Below are 15,636 nucleotides of genomic sequence, written 5' to 3'. Positions count from 1 at the left end.
TGACCCAGTCCTGTCATGCCTTCTGAGGGCTCAGTGTTAGAAATGGGAGGGGTCAGCAGCCAGGCCTGCTTCTTGAGGAGGTGTTTGCTGTGGCTCCCTGCCCTCTGGGGGCCGGCTCTGTGTTGGGGAGCCTGCGTTGTTGAAGGAAGGGAGGGCTAACGGGTATCTTCTCACTGTTCTCCATTTTTCTCTTTGATAATTCACTGCTCTCAGCTCTTAGGAGACATGCGGACCAAGGTAGATAAATGGCTGTTTTCTCCCCTTTTGTGACCACGTTTCTCTGTCTGTGCTGTGTCCACGCACCATATTCTCAGCTAAACTCTCTGACAAAAGAGGAGACGTGCAAGTCAGGTCACACTGGGTTCCCAGGCAGGATCGGAACCCTAGACTTGAGGATGGAGGCAGAGAAAGAGATGGAGAGCCAGGAGGGAGCTGGGCACTACCATCTCTTGGCCCGCGGAGTAAGGCCCCGCCCCCGCTCCACTGGCGGAACAGCTCAGATAGTGCCTGGGAAGTCTCATGACCTATGACTCTGTGGCTGGGTTCTAATTTAAAATTCTCCCAGTTGGGGCAGGACCTCTGGCTCATGGAAGTGTTGTGGGGCTGCCATCCATGGGCTTCATAGAGTTCTCCCCACACAAATTACATTCAACACAGATTTAGTGCCACAGCCGCTCACCTCCTTTTTCTGTCTGAAGGGTGCCCCAGCCCCTCTTAGAGTCTAGAGCAGGGTGGGGAAGCTGCCACCTCGAGGCCACATGTGGCCTTCCAGGGCCTTTGGACTGAATCCACGTTTTACAGAACCAGTCCTTTGATGAAGGGGATCTGTTCTGTGAAGTTTGGATTCAGTCAGAGGGCCCCACGTGGCCTCGAGGCCACATGTGGCCTTCCAGGGCCTTTGGGCTGAATCCACATTTTATAGAACCAATCCTTTGGAGGGGATCTGTTCTGTGAAGTTTGGATTCAGTCAGAGGGCCCCACATGGCCTTGAGGCCACAGGTTCCCGCCCTTGGTCTGGAGGAAGCTTTCTGTGTTCTCTTCCTGCTCGGACTTGGAAGGCTGAGAGCGGGTTTCTCGGGTCAGCCCAGTTGGACTCACAGAAATGGTTCGGTCCTGAGCCCACTTGGCTGTGGGAGGGGCGGGGGCTGTAGCATGCCATGGCATGGACACGAGGCCAGCGGCCCTTGGCCGTTGGGAACTTTCATGGTGCAGTCCTCAAGGAAAGGGAGCAGGGATGAAGGAGATGCCCTGGGGAGCAAGCTCCCTCCCCTGCCCATTGGAAGGGCCGTCAATTTGGGAACGGGCGGCGGGCAGAGGGCATAAGTGTGAGCATGGCCAGTCCCCCGCACACGTCTCCTCACACTAAGCCCTGCTGTGCCCAGAAAAAGCCCGCGCGCAGGCGGTATGAGCTATATGGCGGTGGCGTGTACTCGGACGACGACGCCAACAGCGACGCCTCAAGCGCCTGCTCCGAGCGCTCCTACAGCTCCCGAAACGGCAGCATCCCCACCTATATGCGGCAGACGGAGGATGTGGCCGAGGTGCTGAACCGCTGTGCCAGCTCCAACTGGTCAGAGAGGAAGGAGGGCCTGCTGGGCCTTCAGAGCCTGCTCAGGAGCCAGCGGACGCTGAGGTGAGGGGGCCCCGGAGAGCCACGCAGGCCCTGGGGAACAATCCCCTGGCTTCCCCCGAGTCAAGGTGCAGTCATCAAAGGAGCGCTGCCTTTGGGCGCCTCCACCCGGCATCCGCTCTTGCTTCCTGCCCAACCCCGAGCTGCTCTCAGCTCCCTCCCTCCTGTCACCGCTCCCCTTCATCCACCTCCTGGAATCTGTGATTAGTCATTAATCTTCTGCCCATCCTTCTCAGTTTAATTAACCATCACTCATGGTGCGCCTTGATAGAAGGCAAATACCACCTCATTGGGTCCCCGCAGCCACCCTGGCAGGGAGGTGCTGCCGTTACCCCCATTTTATAGTTGGGAAAACTGAGGCTGGCGTGGTGAAGGGTCTTACCCAGGGCCCTAGATCTAGGAAGGAAGGATCTGAAGCTGGATTTGAACTCAGGCCTTGTCGACTCCAGGCCCTGCATGAGCTTTGTGCATGGCGGTGTCTCTTGGGGGCCTGGGTGTTTTCCAGTCCCTTTTTACTTTGGACTCTTTGAAGGTAGGGACTGGCCTTTATCTTGTAGAAAAGCCAGACACCCAGCCCAGTAAAGTCAGCAGGCCAGTCCAAACAGCCCCAAATCCCCTTTGGAGATGAACTGACCCCAAGCTCCAGAATCCTGGCTAGTCCTGGATACATGGTCAGTGCAACAGAAAGCACGAAGGATGAAAAGTGCCTGGCAGAAGGCGCAGGCCGGGCTGGCACGGGGTCCTTAGTCTGTGACCTTCCCCCCCCAGACCCCGGGAGGGTACTGTCGGACCCCAGGTGTCAGTCACTCTTGCACTCACACCCACACCCCCTCCGCTGCCCACTCTTCCCTGTCACCACTTCCCCCATCCTGCCCCATCCCTCACCCCTGTTCGGCCCTGTGCAATATGGTGATCAGCAAACTATGGCCTAGTCACACTTCTGAAGGCAGGGTTCAGATGTCTTTTTGAAATTGTGGCTGGTCGTTAATTCAGCGCTTTGTCATTTTGCTAGTCGTGTCGAGCTGAAAAGATTGTGTGAGATTTTCACCAGGATGTTCGCTGACCCTCACAGCAAGGTAAGTCTGACATCACAGCCCCTCGCCTGCTTAGCTTGTCTACACGGGCACTGAAAAGCCGGAGTGGCCGGTATGGCCCCCAGTGCTGCTGCCCACATGGGGGTTGGGGGTGCCGACCCCAATAGCAAGTGGGAAGCAGCCCTTCTGTGTGTGTGTGTGTGTGTGTGTGTGTGTGTGTCTGTCTGTCTTTCTGTCTGTCTGTCTTTTTCCTGGCACAAAGCCCATGGGAGTCCATAATCAGACCTGCAAAGCCAAGGCCGAACCAGACCTCAAACGTGGACTTTTCTCGTTGCTGTGAAATGTTTCTAACCATGATTTTGATGGGAGGAGCCAGGCTGTGGGGCAGGGACAGCCACAGCCCCTTCACGAGATGTCCCTGGCTGGTCTCTGGCCTTCATTCGCCTCCCAGGCTCCCTCGCTGTGTTTACATGTTATCCCCTTTTGGTAACATCCTCCCTATGTATAACGTGTCCCTTAGAAAGGGTAGGTGATAGCCCAGTGGAAGCTCTCGGCCCTCTGACCAGTCAGTGGCACAGATGGTTTCCTCTCTCAAGCTCCTTCTTGGAAGGTTCATTTTCTTCTGAACATCCCTTCTGGAGGCGCAGAGCCGAGGTGGGGACTGGGCTCTGGTCCATGTGAGCGTGGGTGCTCTGGGGCTCCCCAGCTGCCCCTCCTGGCAGCCTCCTGTCTTCTTCTGTGAAGGAGCATTTCACTCCAGAAATAATGCAGCACACTTCAGAGAGGCTGAAATGCAGGATTCTTTTTTTACACCAGAACCGAAAGTTAGTTTTCAGAAGGAGATTCTTCATCGCCTCTTCAATGGAGATGAGGGTCAGGAGAAGAGATAGCGGCCTTAGCCTGTCATGACCTGTTGGTGTGTACTGAGAGCTCTGAGCACGATGAGCCGCCTCCAGGCGTCTCTAGCGCTCACAGCTGGCCTTTCTCAGGCTGCCCCAGGCCAGGCAGGAAGGCCAGAGCAGGGCACCAGCCGAGGGAGAGGGAAGGCATTGCCAGGGAGTCCCAGGGACAGCTGTCCTGGGTGAAGGACTTCTCAGAAGTGGACACTGTGGCCAGTTTGGATCACGCACACGTCCTGTGACCTGCCCTGACAAGGTGCTGCTTATTCAGTGGCCCGTCTCCCTTCAGGGCCTCAGTCGTGAGGACCGAGCCATCGCGGGGTTAGAAAGATGGGGTTGCGCGTCCCCTTCCTCTCCTGCTCTGGCAGCCTTCGTGCCAGCCGGCTCTGCTTCCCTCTTCCGCCCCTCATCTGGTCCTGGGCCACTACATCTTCACAAGGAACACCAGTGGGGAGGGGCCCTTCTCATCAACAGCGAAAGGCACTGACTTTGGCCGCAGTCAAGCACTTAGTGCAGATTGTGTCATCTGAGCCCCCCGGCAGCCCTGGGGCTAGGCTCTGTTCTTATCCCCATGTTGAAACTGAGGCACAGAGGGGCGAGGTGAGAGTCAGACTTCAGGCGCAGCGCTCTATCCCACTGTTCCACGTGTGAACCTTAATAAAAGGCCTGAAAAGTCACGAGATGTCGCGAGCGAGACAGATGTGAATATAAGTTAGGCATGCGTGTATGCATGCATGTAATGCATGATTGTGTGTATTCTATACTACAGTAATAACAGCGCCCATTTATAGAGTGATTCCTACGTACCAGGCCCTGAGCTGAGCGCTTTACAGTTCTGACCTCATCCGAGGCTCACCATGGCCCTGTGAAGGCGCTGTTATCATCCTCACTGTGCAGGCAAGGAAATGAGGCACGCACATGGTGGTGAGGTGACTTGCCCAGGGTCAGGTGTCTCCAGCAGGATTTGAACTTGGGTATTCCTGCTTCCAAGCCCAGAGCTGTATCCCCTGGACCACTTAGCTACCCCAGTGGATACAATGCAACATATAATACACACACACACACACATATACACACACGTCTACACATATATACACAAACTGCATTTATGTGTGTATATATGTGTGTGTAGATAACATAGATATCGATGTGTGTGTGTGTGTGTGTGTGTGTGTGTGTGTGTGTGTGTGTGTGTCTATATCCCACTCCTGGACCTTCCCTGCTCTGCCAGCCAGCTCCATTCCTGTCCCTTACCATGGCAGAGCAGCTGGCCAACACAGGGACCTCCAGCTTGGATGGGGGCAGAGGGGGTGCCCTTTCCCCCAGAGAACTTCTGGCCGGCCTCATCCTCCTAGCAGCCACATGGAGCAGTAGGCCATGGGCTTCCTGAGGAGCGGTGGCAGAGCCTTGGGGTTCAACAGCAGCCTAGCTTTTCCACCTGGATGAGATGGGGGAGGAGGGATGTCTGCTTGCACCCAGCTCCTCTGTGAAATGCTCCACCCTATCTACTATCTGCAGACACCCCATGGATACTCAGCTGACCCATAGGTCCTGTGTAAAGCTGTGGTTTTTTTCTCTGCCTGTGGACGCCGGGCCTGTGAGGGGTGATGGCCACATTTGCCCCAGGCGCCACATCTTGGCTGTAGGAATGGCCACGGGTAGGAACAGAGTCTGGGGCACGGCCCACAGCACGGGACCCAAAACTAGCCTGAACCAGATTAAAATGTCGTTGGAAACGCTGAACAGAATGAACAAAAATAGTGTCCAACAGTAATGGCATTCATTTGTGCTGCTCTGAGCTGCCTGTCAGTTCATTTTAAACCAGAAAACTTGTCAAGGTTGTTTTGTCAGATAGACTCAAGATCAGGGTCCGCATTGCAGGGTAGAGAGCCGACTTCCCTCTGACACACCCTGCTCCCACAACCCTGGTCAGGGACCCACTCGGGAAGCCCTGGGGTTTTTTAACGCATAAAATAAGTGTGTGGCTGGGAAGGAAGGTTTCTGGCTCTCTTCCTGGCCCTCCCACTGCCCACGCAGAGCTGGGCCAAGAGGGCTCCCTTGCAGAGGGTCCCCGGCCCTGGTCCCGCAGCCAGATGCTGCCGCGGCCAGGGGCTCTGCCAGGAATCGAGGTCTGGGCTCTGCTCCCCTGCCGTTGACGGCTCACGTCGGAAGAGAGGGTCACATTAAGGATGAGATTTTGGAGAACCACATTGGTCGTCTTTGATTTCTGTGTTTTCTTCCATACAGGGACTTTGCATTGATGGCAACTAATGTGTGTGTTTTTCTTTTTTTTCCTTTTCTTTTTGCATGCTGTCTCCTGTGTCGGAACTCTCGGTAGAGAGTAAGTTGGTTCATATTTGTTGGAAACCTAACTGCTGCATGACAATGACATTAACCCTTCTTCTCTCTTACTTTTTCTCTCCCGAAGATTCGTGCAGTGTCAGACCTGTTGCAATTAATGCAACCCTCTTTACAATTATGCAAACCATGTGGGTCTGTTTGGAGATGTGCTTTTCTCATCTACTAATTAACTGACATAATTGGGTTCTGTTCTTCTGTCCTCAATTGATGATGGCTGGCACACCTAACGCGGCTGGCCCCTGGCCCCTGCCCCCCATCCTTAGCTGAGCAGGCTCTTGTTCAGCAAGCACGTGGGGAGCCTGTGCCCATCGGGTCACAAGAGGCTGCTGCTATGCAGGGGGACAGCGGCAAATCGGCCGTCAGAGGCCCAAGCTCAGGCCCCCGCGTGCTCCTCAGTGCCCGTGTGACCGTGGGCGTCCCTGAATGCCTCTGAGCCTGAGAGCGAGGCGCTAGACTGGCTGGCTCAGAGGCTCCCTCCCTTTTGCTTCTTGACCCTCAGATGAGCTCATGCAGCTGTCAGGAGTGCTAAGTAAGGGAACGCCTCCCCTGACAGCATAGACTCCAGGTCATCGCTAGTCAAAGAATTTCTAGTTTTATCTTAGGAAATAAAACATCCTGACTTCCTCAGCCAAACACGTTTGCTGCTTCTTTCTTTGCCAGTGGCCAGTAGCAACAGTGAAGATGGAGGGTAGGTCGAACGACTCAGAACTTGAGATCTGCTCTTCCAGTCAGGCATCTCTTACGTTGGCGGCACGTGGGTGAGCAGCAGGCGGCCCCACTGGCATTCCCCTTGTGCCATCAGACAGGCCCAGGGGTACGGGGCAAGAAGCCCTGGGAACCTCAGAGCTGGCCGCTAGTCAGTAACCAATCTTGTCAGGACCTCCCAAGGACAGAGTGGCCCTGTGGTCGCTTAGATGCCAGTAAACCCTGTTGCCCAAATGAGTCATTGGATTGATCCAGGGGGCCAGAGGCTCAGAAGAGCCAGTGACCCTGACAGGGTCCGAGATGATGGCACATCCATCCATCTGCAGATGACCTTACTGTGAGGGTGTCAGGGTCCAGAAAGACCCTGATGGGTGTGTCAGAGGCAAGCTGCCATCCTCTGGAGGGCAGCCCATCAGAGACAAGCAGGACGGGGGAGAGTTAGCAAAATAAATAAAAGTAAAATGAAACAGAGGTAAGATGACACTTTAAAATGAAGTCAGTTTACAGGGCACCTTCTGGACAGATTTGTGGCCCTCTTGTTTCTGTTTGGGCCGAATATGAGGGGAAGGAGTCAGGTAGGGGTCCGTGGAGAGTCTAAGACGGGAGAGGCAGGAGGAGATCCTTTGGAAAAGATCTGGGCCTTTAATGGCCTCCAAGTCCACCCCGCACCCTCTGGTCAGGCCCATCCAGAAGGAGGCACTTGATTTTAGGAAGGACAGTGGGGGTGGGGAAGTACCTCAGATTGCCCGACTTCCAAGCATCAGCCGAAGACCCTGGAGGCAGGAGAGCTATGGGAGAGGGACCCCCATGCGCCCCTGGCCTCAGATACTAGCAGTGGGACCAGGCCCTAGGCAAGCTGTCCGTCTGCCTTCATTTCCCCCTCTGTAAAATAGGGATGATTCGAGCACCTTCCTCTTGGGGCGGTTGTGGGCATCAGATGAGATCCCTTTTCAAAAAGTGCCTGGTACGCAGTAGATGCTTAAAAATGCTTGTTTCATTACCCTCTAGAAGGCTATGCCCTCTGAGGGGCTGGGACGGGTGGAGAAGGCAGGCTAGGAAGCGTTGAAGAAAGAAGTACAGTCAGTTCCTATCAAAGGACCCAAGAAGAGAATAAAAATAAAAAGGCACCCACACCTTTTCAAAAATGGCGCTTGGTGGAGCCTTTGGGAGGAGTGAGCTCCCCAGCCCAGGCTTCTCCCACGTGCCTGAACCCTGAAGGGCAGAAAGCTCTCAGGCATCAAGTTCTGAAATGGGAGGAAGGAAGACAGGCATTTCTTAAGTACCTGTTATGTTTTCTCCTCCTAGTAACCCTGGGAGGAGCCCCATTTTACAGATGAGGCAGATGGAGGCGCAGGGACTTGCCCAGGGTCACACGACTAGCAGGTGTCTGAGGCCAGATTTGAACTCAGGTCCTGCTGACTCCTGGCCCAGGCTCCATGCATGTCACGGCATCTGGAGCAAAGTCCGGTTCGGGAGGATGGATGTGGAAACGCCTTCCTTTGTTCCCCTGAGCCCCAGACCTTAGGACCAAGAAGAGACCACTGGGCCAGTGCATGCTCCTGGAGCTGTCCACGTCTGTGGACGTCTGCTGGCAGGGATTGTCTGGAGGAGGTGCTGAGGTTGGTCAGGCCAGTGTCTGGCGCATGTGCCCTCTGCAGGGTGTGCTTGTGCTCAGGAAGATTTTGTTACGCTAGGGGAGGAGTCTCTGACGTGCCCAGTTGCTTTTGTAGTCTACAATCAACCGATAGAAAATCCATGCCCTCTGTCTTCCAGATGTGGCTCTCCTGAGGTTAGTTTACTTCACCCTGGTTCCAAGGCAGGAGGGCCCTTTTTGTTAATTAGGTACATCCTAAAGAGGAGAGGACACGCTAAGGAAAGTCGACTTGTCTGGATTCCCTGTAAGGTCTTGTTTGGTAAGTTTGAGCTGCCTTTCTTTCCGCCACCACCACTGATCAGTTGTTCACCTTAAGTATTTAAGATTCATAGCCCCATATTACAGTATGTGTCATGTCATCAGCATCGTACCTAGGCCCTTTTCTGTAAACATGATCAGCTCAGCGCTTGAGGCAGCCCCGAAGCCTGTGCCCTCGGGTGTTTTTCTCGGCATTTCAAAAAGTGGGAACGTTTCCTTTACCAGAAATTAGCCAGAGCTTTTGACCTTGGGCATTTTATGTTTTATCTAATATATTTGGCTATCCTAGAGGCTGTCTAAACATTCCTCTGGGTCGGTTGTAAAAAATAACAACTTGAATGTCCACGTATGCCAGAAAACCTGAAATTGGCCTGTTTTCCCTCTTTGCATTGACGGATCATTATGTAGTGTTGACTTGGGACTAAGCTAGCGAGTACTTAGAGGTACATAGTTGTCTGCTATCATATTCTTCCTGCCCTCCCATCCCAAGCTGAATGCGGTTGAAGTCCTTGGGGCCAGCCTGGCCAGCCCAGATCGCCCCTGTCGCCTCCTGGTCAGTGGCCTCCGATGGCAGGCGGGCTGCTGTCACGGCTAGAAGGCCCCCGAGCGGGCCTGTCTTGGCCCGTGCAGTCACCGAGTCCATGGGAGTCCGCCGAAGGCCTGCCCTGGCCGGCCTTGGCCACGGCAGCCTGGAGGCCTTAGGTGTGTCAGCCATCATGGCGAGGTTTCCTTTCTCGAGCGACGCTGCATGGAGTAGAAGCTAATTGTCCCAGTTCTGCCGAAGCCGGGCCATGTGTGAGGTGTCCTCTTCTATCGCAGAGCCCGCTGAAAGGCAAGACAGATTGTTTTCCTGCTTGGCTGCCAATCACTGCCTCGTCTGCCTCTGGCTCCTTTGTTCCTTCCTGGTTCCATTTTGAGTTGAGCCTGAGGGTCAGTGTGTCCTTCTCCCTGCCTTTTCTCTCCTCATCGTCCACATCTCTGCCAACTATAGGTCTTCAGCATGTTTCTGGAAACACTGGTGGACTTCCTCCAGGTGCATAAAGATGACCTTCAGGATTGGCTCTTTGTGCTGCTGACCCAGCTGCTGAAGAAAACAGGAGCGGATTTGCTTGGGTCCGTGCAGGCCAAAGTTCAGAAAGCCCTGGATATTACCAGGTAATGCCCTCCAGGGATGGCCCCCAGGCTCTGGGCCTTCTGGGTGTGACCCCGAAGGGAGCCCTCCTTGGGGTGTAATTTTCTGAATTAATTTCAGATTATTCAGATGGGTTCCATTTGTTAATCTTAATAGAAATGCCCATACTTTTGGTAACATGGCCATTTGGTGTAAGATTAGTTTATGGGGAGTTGAGCTAAAACGGGGTGTCTGAAAGAACCTCAGGTCTGGACGCAGAGCCTAGGGTTCAGGGTTCTACTCTGCAGCTTAGTGCCTGTCTGGCTGGGAACACATCCCTTGGGCTTCCAGAAGGAGGGTAAGATGAGATTCTCTGGACCTCCCAGATAGAGCTCTGGAATCCAGATTGGCCCCAATGATTTAGGAGGTTGTCTGCCAAGTGCTTGCTGATGTGTACTCTGTGCTGGGCACTTGGTTGGGGAGACCAGGAGAAAGAAGTTCAAAATCAGGCCACCCATCCCTGGTGATCCTTTCCTGTGCACGGGCCAGAGGTAGGCAGCAGGGATGGGCGTGTATGTAGATAAGTGGGTACGAGCTCAGTGGAGGACAGAGGCGAGCCTTGGAGGGAGCCAGGGATCCCCCAAGGTGGAGAGGAGGAGAGACAGTGAGTAAGCAAGCCGACGAGCCCAGGGCACACCCAGCAGACCCTTCACTGGGAGGCAGAGTCTGGGGTGGAGTGATAAGACATGGCGAAGGCGGGGAGGAGGTGGAAGGGGATAAACGTCGGGCTGGCCAAGGCAGCTTGTGAGCAGACAGGGCCGTGGTTAAGCCTGTGGTGAGGAGGAGGAAGCCTCCAGTGGGCAGGGCAGTCCTAGCAAGAGGGGTAAAGGGCACGCTGATTCATTCGCTGGGCTGCGTAGCTGTGTGGGCCTGGCGGAAAAATGAAGGAGAAAAAATGTCTCCCTTGGCAGAGTTGGAGGGAGAAAGCGGCTCCCCACAAGGATGGGACCCTGTGGTTAAGACTGTTAAGGGAGGGAGGGAGCCCCCAGCACCCGTGAGAACAGGCAGGGAGTATCAGGGGGCCAGAGGAAGCTGGAAGAAGAGGGGCCTGTCAAGTAGAAGAAGCATGCTGTGCCCTTCAGGTACCTCCATTCTCCTAAGGGGATGAGCCCACTGGGGTCCAGGGCGGAAGATGCCCCCTCAGGTACAGTCATGGGGGTCAGCCGAGGTACAGGAGGCAGCCTGGGGGAGCTCCTGTGAGCCTGGCGTGCCCTCCTGTGTAGGAAGTAGCATCTAGGAGCCTGGGCTGGGCCTGAGAATGTAAGCGTGGGGGAATGTCTAATCAGTCCAGAAGGAAGGACCGAAATCTGATAGGGAACACCAAGTGTTGAGTGCTTTCTTAGTGTCCTAGAGACAGTAGGGAGCCGTTTGTCAGCTCTGTTGAGGAAGAGTGGAAAGGGGAAGGACAGTGATGAGGGGGCTGTGATAATAGCACGGGCCTGAAGTCTCATGGGGCTTTTGTGGTGACCCAACCGCGCTCGCCAGCTGGGAAAGCGGCTCCCAAGAAGGCGTCCAGGTTTGCCTCCTTTAGCGTGAGGCCACAGACCCAGCACTCAGTCCAGAACAAGTACAAGAACGTTAGCAGCCGATATGTCAGGGTTGCAGAGTGCCTTCTGGGTCTTCTCATTCCACCATGCTAATACGGCGTAATTTCTGAGGACGGGGAGTGCCCACGACTGGGAATCAGGAAGTGCCTGGTGTGGGTTCAGCAGTGATCTGCTAATGAGGACTAATGAGGGGAATCCGCATTAGCCTAGAGGCTGGTAACCACAGCAGACGGAAGGGGATTCCCTCTCCTTATGCTTCTGACTGGTGGTGGCTGTTTTTTGGCGGGGGGACCCACACCTCCTAAATGACATTTCCCAACCACTGAGTGGAAGGGAGTCCCAGGCCCATCATTCAGACCACTTGCTACCAAATGGCCGCTCAGTGCCTGCGTGTGCTGCGGGCAGCCAGTGAGCTGTTCCCAAGACTGACTGGGAAGGAAAGACAAGCCTCGGCTGCTGTTAGCAAGTTTTAACCCTTGAAATCGAAAGCCGTAATCTCTGGAGAATCCAAACTGTGGAGGGTATGTGGGAAGAGGCCACCGCACCTGACTGCCGGCAGTTTGTAGGGAGAGTGCAGCAAGCAGGGGAATGCTGGAGGGTGGCCATGAGATTTCAGACAGGATGGCTCTGGTCCAGCCCATGCCCACCGGGATCCCCACCGGTGATCACCCACTTAGCCCCTGCCTGAAGACCTCCAAGGAAGAGGAATCGGCCCTCTTGAAAAGCCATCAGGCACACAAGGATGTGCCTCTGCACCTTCCCCCTCTGCTCCTGGTCCACCTTTGGGCCAAGCACCACTCTTCTACACGACAGCCCTCCGAGTGACTTGTACTGAGGGCCCTTCACTGTCCTGATTATCTTCCTCTAAATGCACTTCAGCTCATCGCATCCTTCCTAAGTGCTGGTGCCAGAGACACGTGATTGTCCGGTATCGTCTGACCCAGACAGAGCCCAGAAGAAATCTCCCCTCCTCCTTCCTGCGAGGCCTCCTACCTTTCTTAAGACAGCCCCAGGTCCCGTCAGCTCTTAGAAGGTGGCTAGTTGTCCCATTAATGCTTAATTTATGTAAAGGGCTTTTACAATCCTTCTAAATATGTCTTATGCTTGAAGCAGTTTTTTGTTTTTTCTTTTTTAAATCCAAGGTATAATGATGTAGATTTCATCTTCTTAGATGCAGCCTAGTGCTCTGGCTAACTTGTCAGCTCTTTGGATCCTGACTCAGTCTCCCAGTGTGGGAGCTACTCTTCCCAGATTTGTATCAGCTGGAAGCTCTGTCTCGAACCAAGTTATTAAGAGCAGCGTTCAATAACGCAGGGCCGTGCAGATTCCTGGAGACCCCCCACCAGCCTGGTGTTGGCCCCTTCACAGCAACTGTTTCCATCTCTCCATTCCACCTGTTCCAAATCCCTCCCGTCGTGTTCTTCAGTAAACCCAGCTTCCTTCCTCCTCTCTGTGGCTTGCTAACCCCCCTCGCCCCAGACTCCGAGGGAATTTTGCCACTCTTCCGCATGCAGACTCTGCCTCGTCCCCCTCTGCCCGTGGCGGCACTGGCCCTTCTTCATCGATGTGCACAGCTGCCGATCTCTGCTGGCATACAGCCCCGCGGTTCTGTCCTTTGTGGGGCAGGGGCGAGCGAGACCAAAGTGGAGCGGCTCTTTCTCTGCCCGTCTCCCCGTCTCTGCTCAGGGTTTCCTCCTTGGTGAAGCTATTGACCCTTTTCTAGGATTTCATCCATGAGTTTCCTATCCTTTCTGGCCATCCTGCCTCTAAAATTCTACAGCGTCCTTCGAAACCGGCTCCCCAAGAATCTCAGGCTCATGTCAGGCTATGTCCCGCCTCCCTCATTTCTGTGGCGCTTGAGGGGGAAATACTCACTTTCCTCCCCCTGTCCCTGCCCCCGACAAGGTTCTCGTCATTTTTACCACACCAGATTCCTTCCTGTTGGTGAGAATCAGACCCAGAATAGAGTTCTCTCTGTTGGTTTGTCTTACCTTTTGAAGGATTAAAACCATCATTATGACAAGAAATTACTCCCTGCTCTGCCTTTGATAAAGAGATGTTGAAGGCCTCCTTCCCTCCAGTACCATGTTTCTGGACCAGACTAAGGGTCTGTTCATCCCAAACTTACGGGTGGTTTTTCGTATTTGTCAATAATAAAATCACTTCTGTTTCTCCCTCCATTGGGAAACTGTCACACACATAGCTCCCCCATGGTCCCCCCCTCTCATTCCCAGGTTTCCACATAAGAATATACCTTCTTCGCAGTGGATAGAGCACCAGCCCTGGATTCAGGAGGACCTGAGTTCAAATCCAGCCTCAGACATATAGCACATAACACTTGCTAGCTGTGTGACCCTGGGCGAGTCACTTAACCCCATTGCCTAGCCAAAAAAAAAAAAAAGAATATGCCTTCTTAATATACAATGTCGCCCTCATCCCACCCTCCTGTTTTTTTTTAAATAAGATATGTCCATTCATAGTGATCTTCCAGTCATCCCACTGTTCTTGATGGTACCTTGGAGTCCATTTGGTTCCTTTCATTAGCTCTTCTGGAAGACATGGACGTGCTGCAATCTGCACCATTGAAGAGAGTGTCCACACTGACAGGACCAGCAGTCCATGGAAATGAAAGCACTTGGTGAGAGTTGCCTTTTCCTGGGCAGCCGGGTCATCTGAGTGGGCGATGCTGCTGTCTGCCTTCTGTGGTCATCCTGGGGTGGTCCTGGACAGGCTGATCTAGACCTCCTATCCATGCCAGAGTCACTGAGGGAGAGTCGGCATGCATGTCAGTCACATGGGGGCAGCCTTGAGATGCTCTTCCTGAAGGCTGCGGTCTTCCTCATCTGGAATGGGGAGAGGTTTTGGAGTTTACCTGCCGTTCCTCTCTTGGGTCAGGGGCTGATTATGAGCTCCCAGGGCACGTGACCAGGTGTCCTCAAACGTGCGGCTTCTTGGTGCCTTTGGGCCCGGGTGGAAGCATCCATCTGCCTGAGAGGGATTCCCTATTTGGCTTTAGCTTTATAGCCACTCATTTCTGCTCAGACCGGTAGCTGAGGCCTTTGGCTGTGAACACTAGGGTTGACAGTCAGCTTGGCTGGCCGCAGTTAAGTAAGGACCAGAGTCGCCGTGGCTGTGCGCGCCGTCGGTCTGTTTTCAGGGGTGGTGGTTCTGGTCTCACTTGTTGCCCTTTTCTTCCAGAGAGTCTTTCCCCAATGACCTTCAGTTCAACATTCTGATGAGGTTCACTGTGGATCAGACCCAGACGCCGAGCTTAAAGGTAAGAGCCCAGAATGCGACATTCTCCATAAAGAGATTGATCTGTCCCCTCTCAATATGAAAAGACGTTTCAACTGGTGGATTTTGTTTTTATAAACTTTCAGGCAGTCCAGCCCACCCTGCGGGACCAGCTGCGCTCCTCCCCTGGGAGCTCCAAGGTTTTTGTCTGCATCGCTGACGCTCCCTGCCCCTACACTCTGAGAAAGTCTGCTTTGCCTGCTAACTAACTTGGCAAAGGACTTTTGAGCATGCGATGTCCGCCATTGCGAGGGAGGCACGCCTCACCTAGGGCGACGCTTCACTGAGTGGGTGTCTGCCGTGCTGCCTCCACCTCAGTCAGGAGCACAGACGGTTTTCTGTGCAGGCATTCCTGGTGCCCACATTCAAAGGAGGAGCCATCACCGCCATGTGCTCCGGTTACAGACCAGGCCACTGACATTTTAACCATGCTTCTCTCTTTTGCTTAGTAGAGCCTTTCATGCCTCGTGCTTGCATTTGGAGGTGTTCGTGAGTTCATTTACTAATGTCTTAACTGCAAACTCGGCTCATTCTCCTCTGGTCTCTCCTGCTAATATCTCCTTCAGGAATTTGCGTTTGCCTCTGAGGACTGCTTGGGCTGCATCTTGTGTGTGCTGCATTTAAATTGTCGTGACCTTTAATAGAATATGCTGTTTGTATCGTTTGTTCTTGAGCCTGGGTACTACCCAACCAGTTGGGGGGGGGGGGCACGGAAGGGTCTCCTTCCAGGCCTGTACCTTTGGACTGTATTTCCCATCCTAATTCCTCAGTGTGGTTTATCTGTGTAATCTTGGTTTTAAAAAATCTTCTGTGTGTATTGGGAAAAAACCCCACTCCCTCTTCCCATTTGGCTTTCTCCATAAACCTTAGCGTAGCCAGACCTGTTTCCTCACGACATGCTTCCAGCCTGTTTTCTTGATTACCCTTTGCCCATTTTCTCACGTTTGACTAATGGGTTTTAGAAATTTCCTCCAGTGATAGAGGGGACTGGGGGTAGAGAGCCGTGCTTCACAGCTCATTTGGAAAGATGGCAGCGCATTGGAAGAGCATCAGAGATCCGGTAGGGTTGGAGCCCTTGACAGG

General features: G+C 53.8%; 1 protein-coding gene across 37 annotated transcripts in view; it reads left to right on the top strand.

Annotated features, from left to right (window-relative positions):
* The window catches only part of CLASP2 (cytoplasmic linker associated protein 2), a 142,167-nt gene that overhangs the window by 104,957 nt on the left and 21,574 nt on the right, over window positions 1-15,636 (top strand). For 15 of the 37 annotated variants that reach the window (XM_078151984.1, XM_078151977.1, XM_078151968.1 and 12 more), the window contains 6 exons: window positions 214-237; window positions 1,383-1,633; window positions 2,643-2,706; window positions 9,533-9,696; window positions 14,458-14,536; window positions 14,640-14,693. In XM_078151984.1, coding sequence (XP_078008110.1) covers window positions 214-237; window positions 1,383-1,633; window positions 2,643-2,706; window positions 9,533-9,696; window positions 14,458-14,536; window positions 14,640-14,693 — 636 coding nt within the window. The remainder of the gene's footprint in view (window positions 1-213; window positions 238-1,382; window positions 1,634-2,642; window positions 2,707-9,532; window positions 9,697-14,457; window positions 14,537-14,639; window positions 14,694-15,636) is intronic. The other 22 variants (XM_078151989.1, XM_078151988.1, XM_078151987.1 and 19 more) reach the window with 3 other exon arrangements.

The sequence above is a fragment of the Phascolarctos cinereus genome, unplaced genomic scaffold (genome assembly GCF_003287225.1).
Source record: "Phascolarctos cinereus isolate Bilbo 61053 unplaced genomic scaffold, phaCin_HiC Scaffold_4;HRSCAF=312, whole genome shotgun sequence".
Taxonomy (NCBI): Eukaryota; Metazoa; Chordata; class Mammalia; order Diprotodontia; family Phascolarctidae; genus Phascolarctos; species Phascolarctos cinereus.
This window is presented reverse-complemented; position numbering and strand designations above follow the sequence as displayed.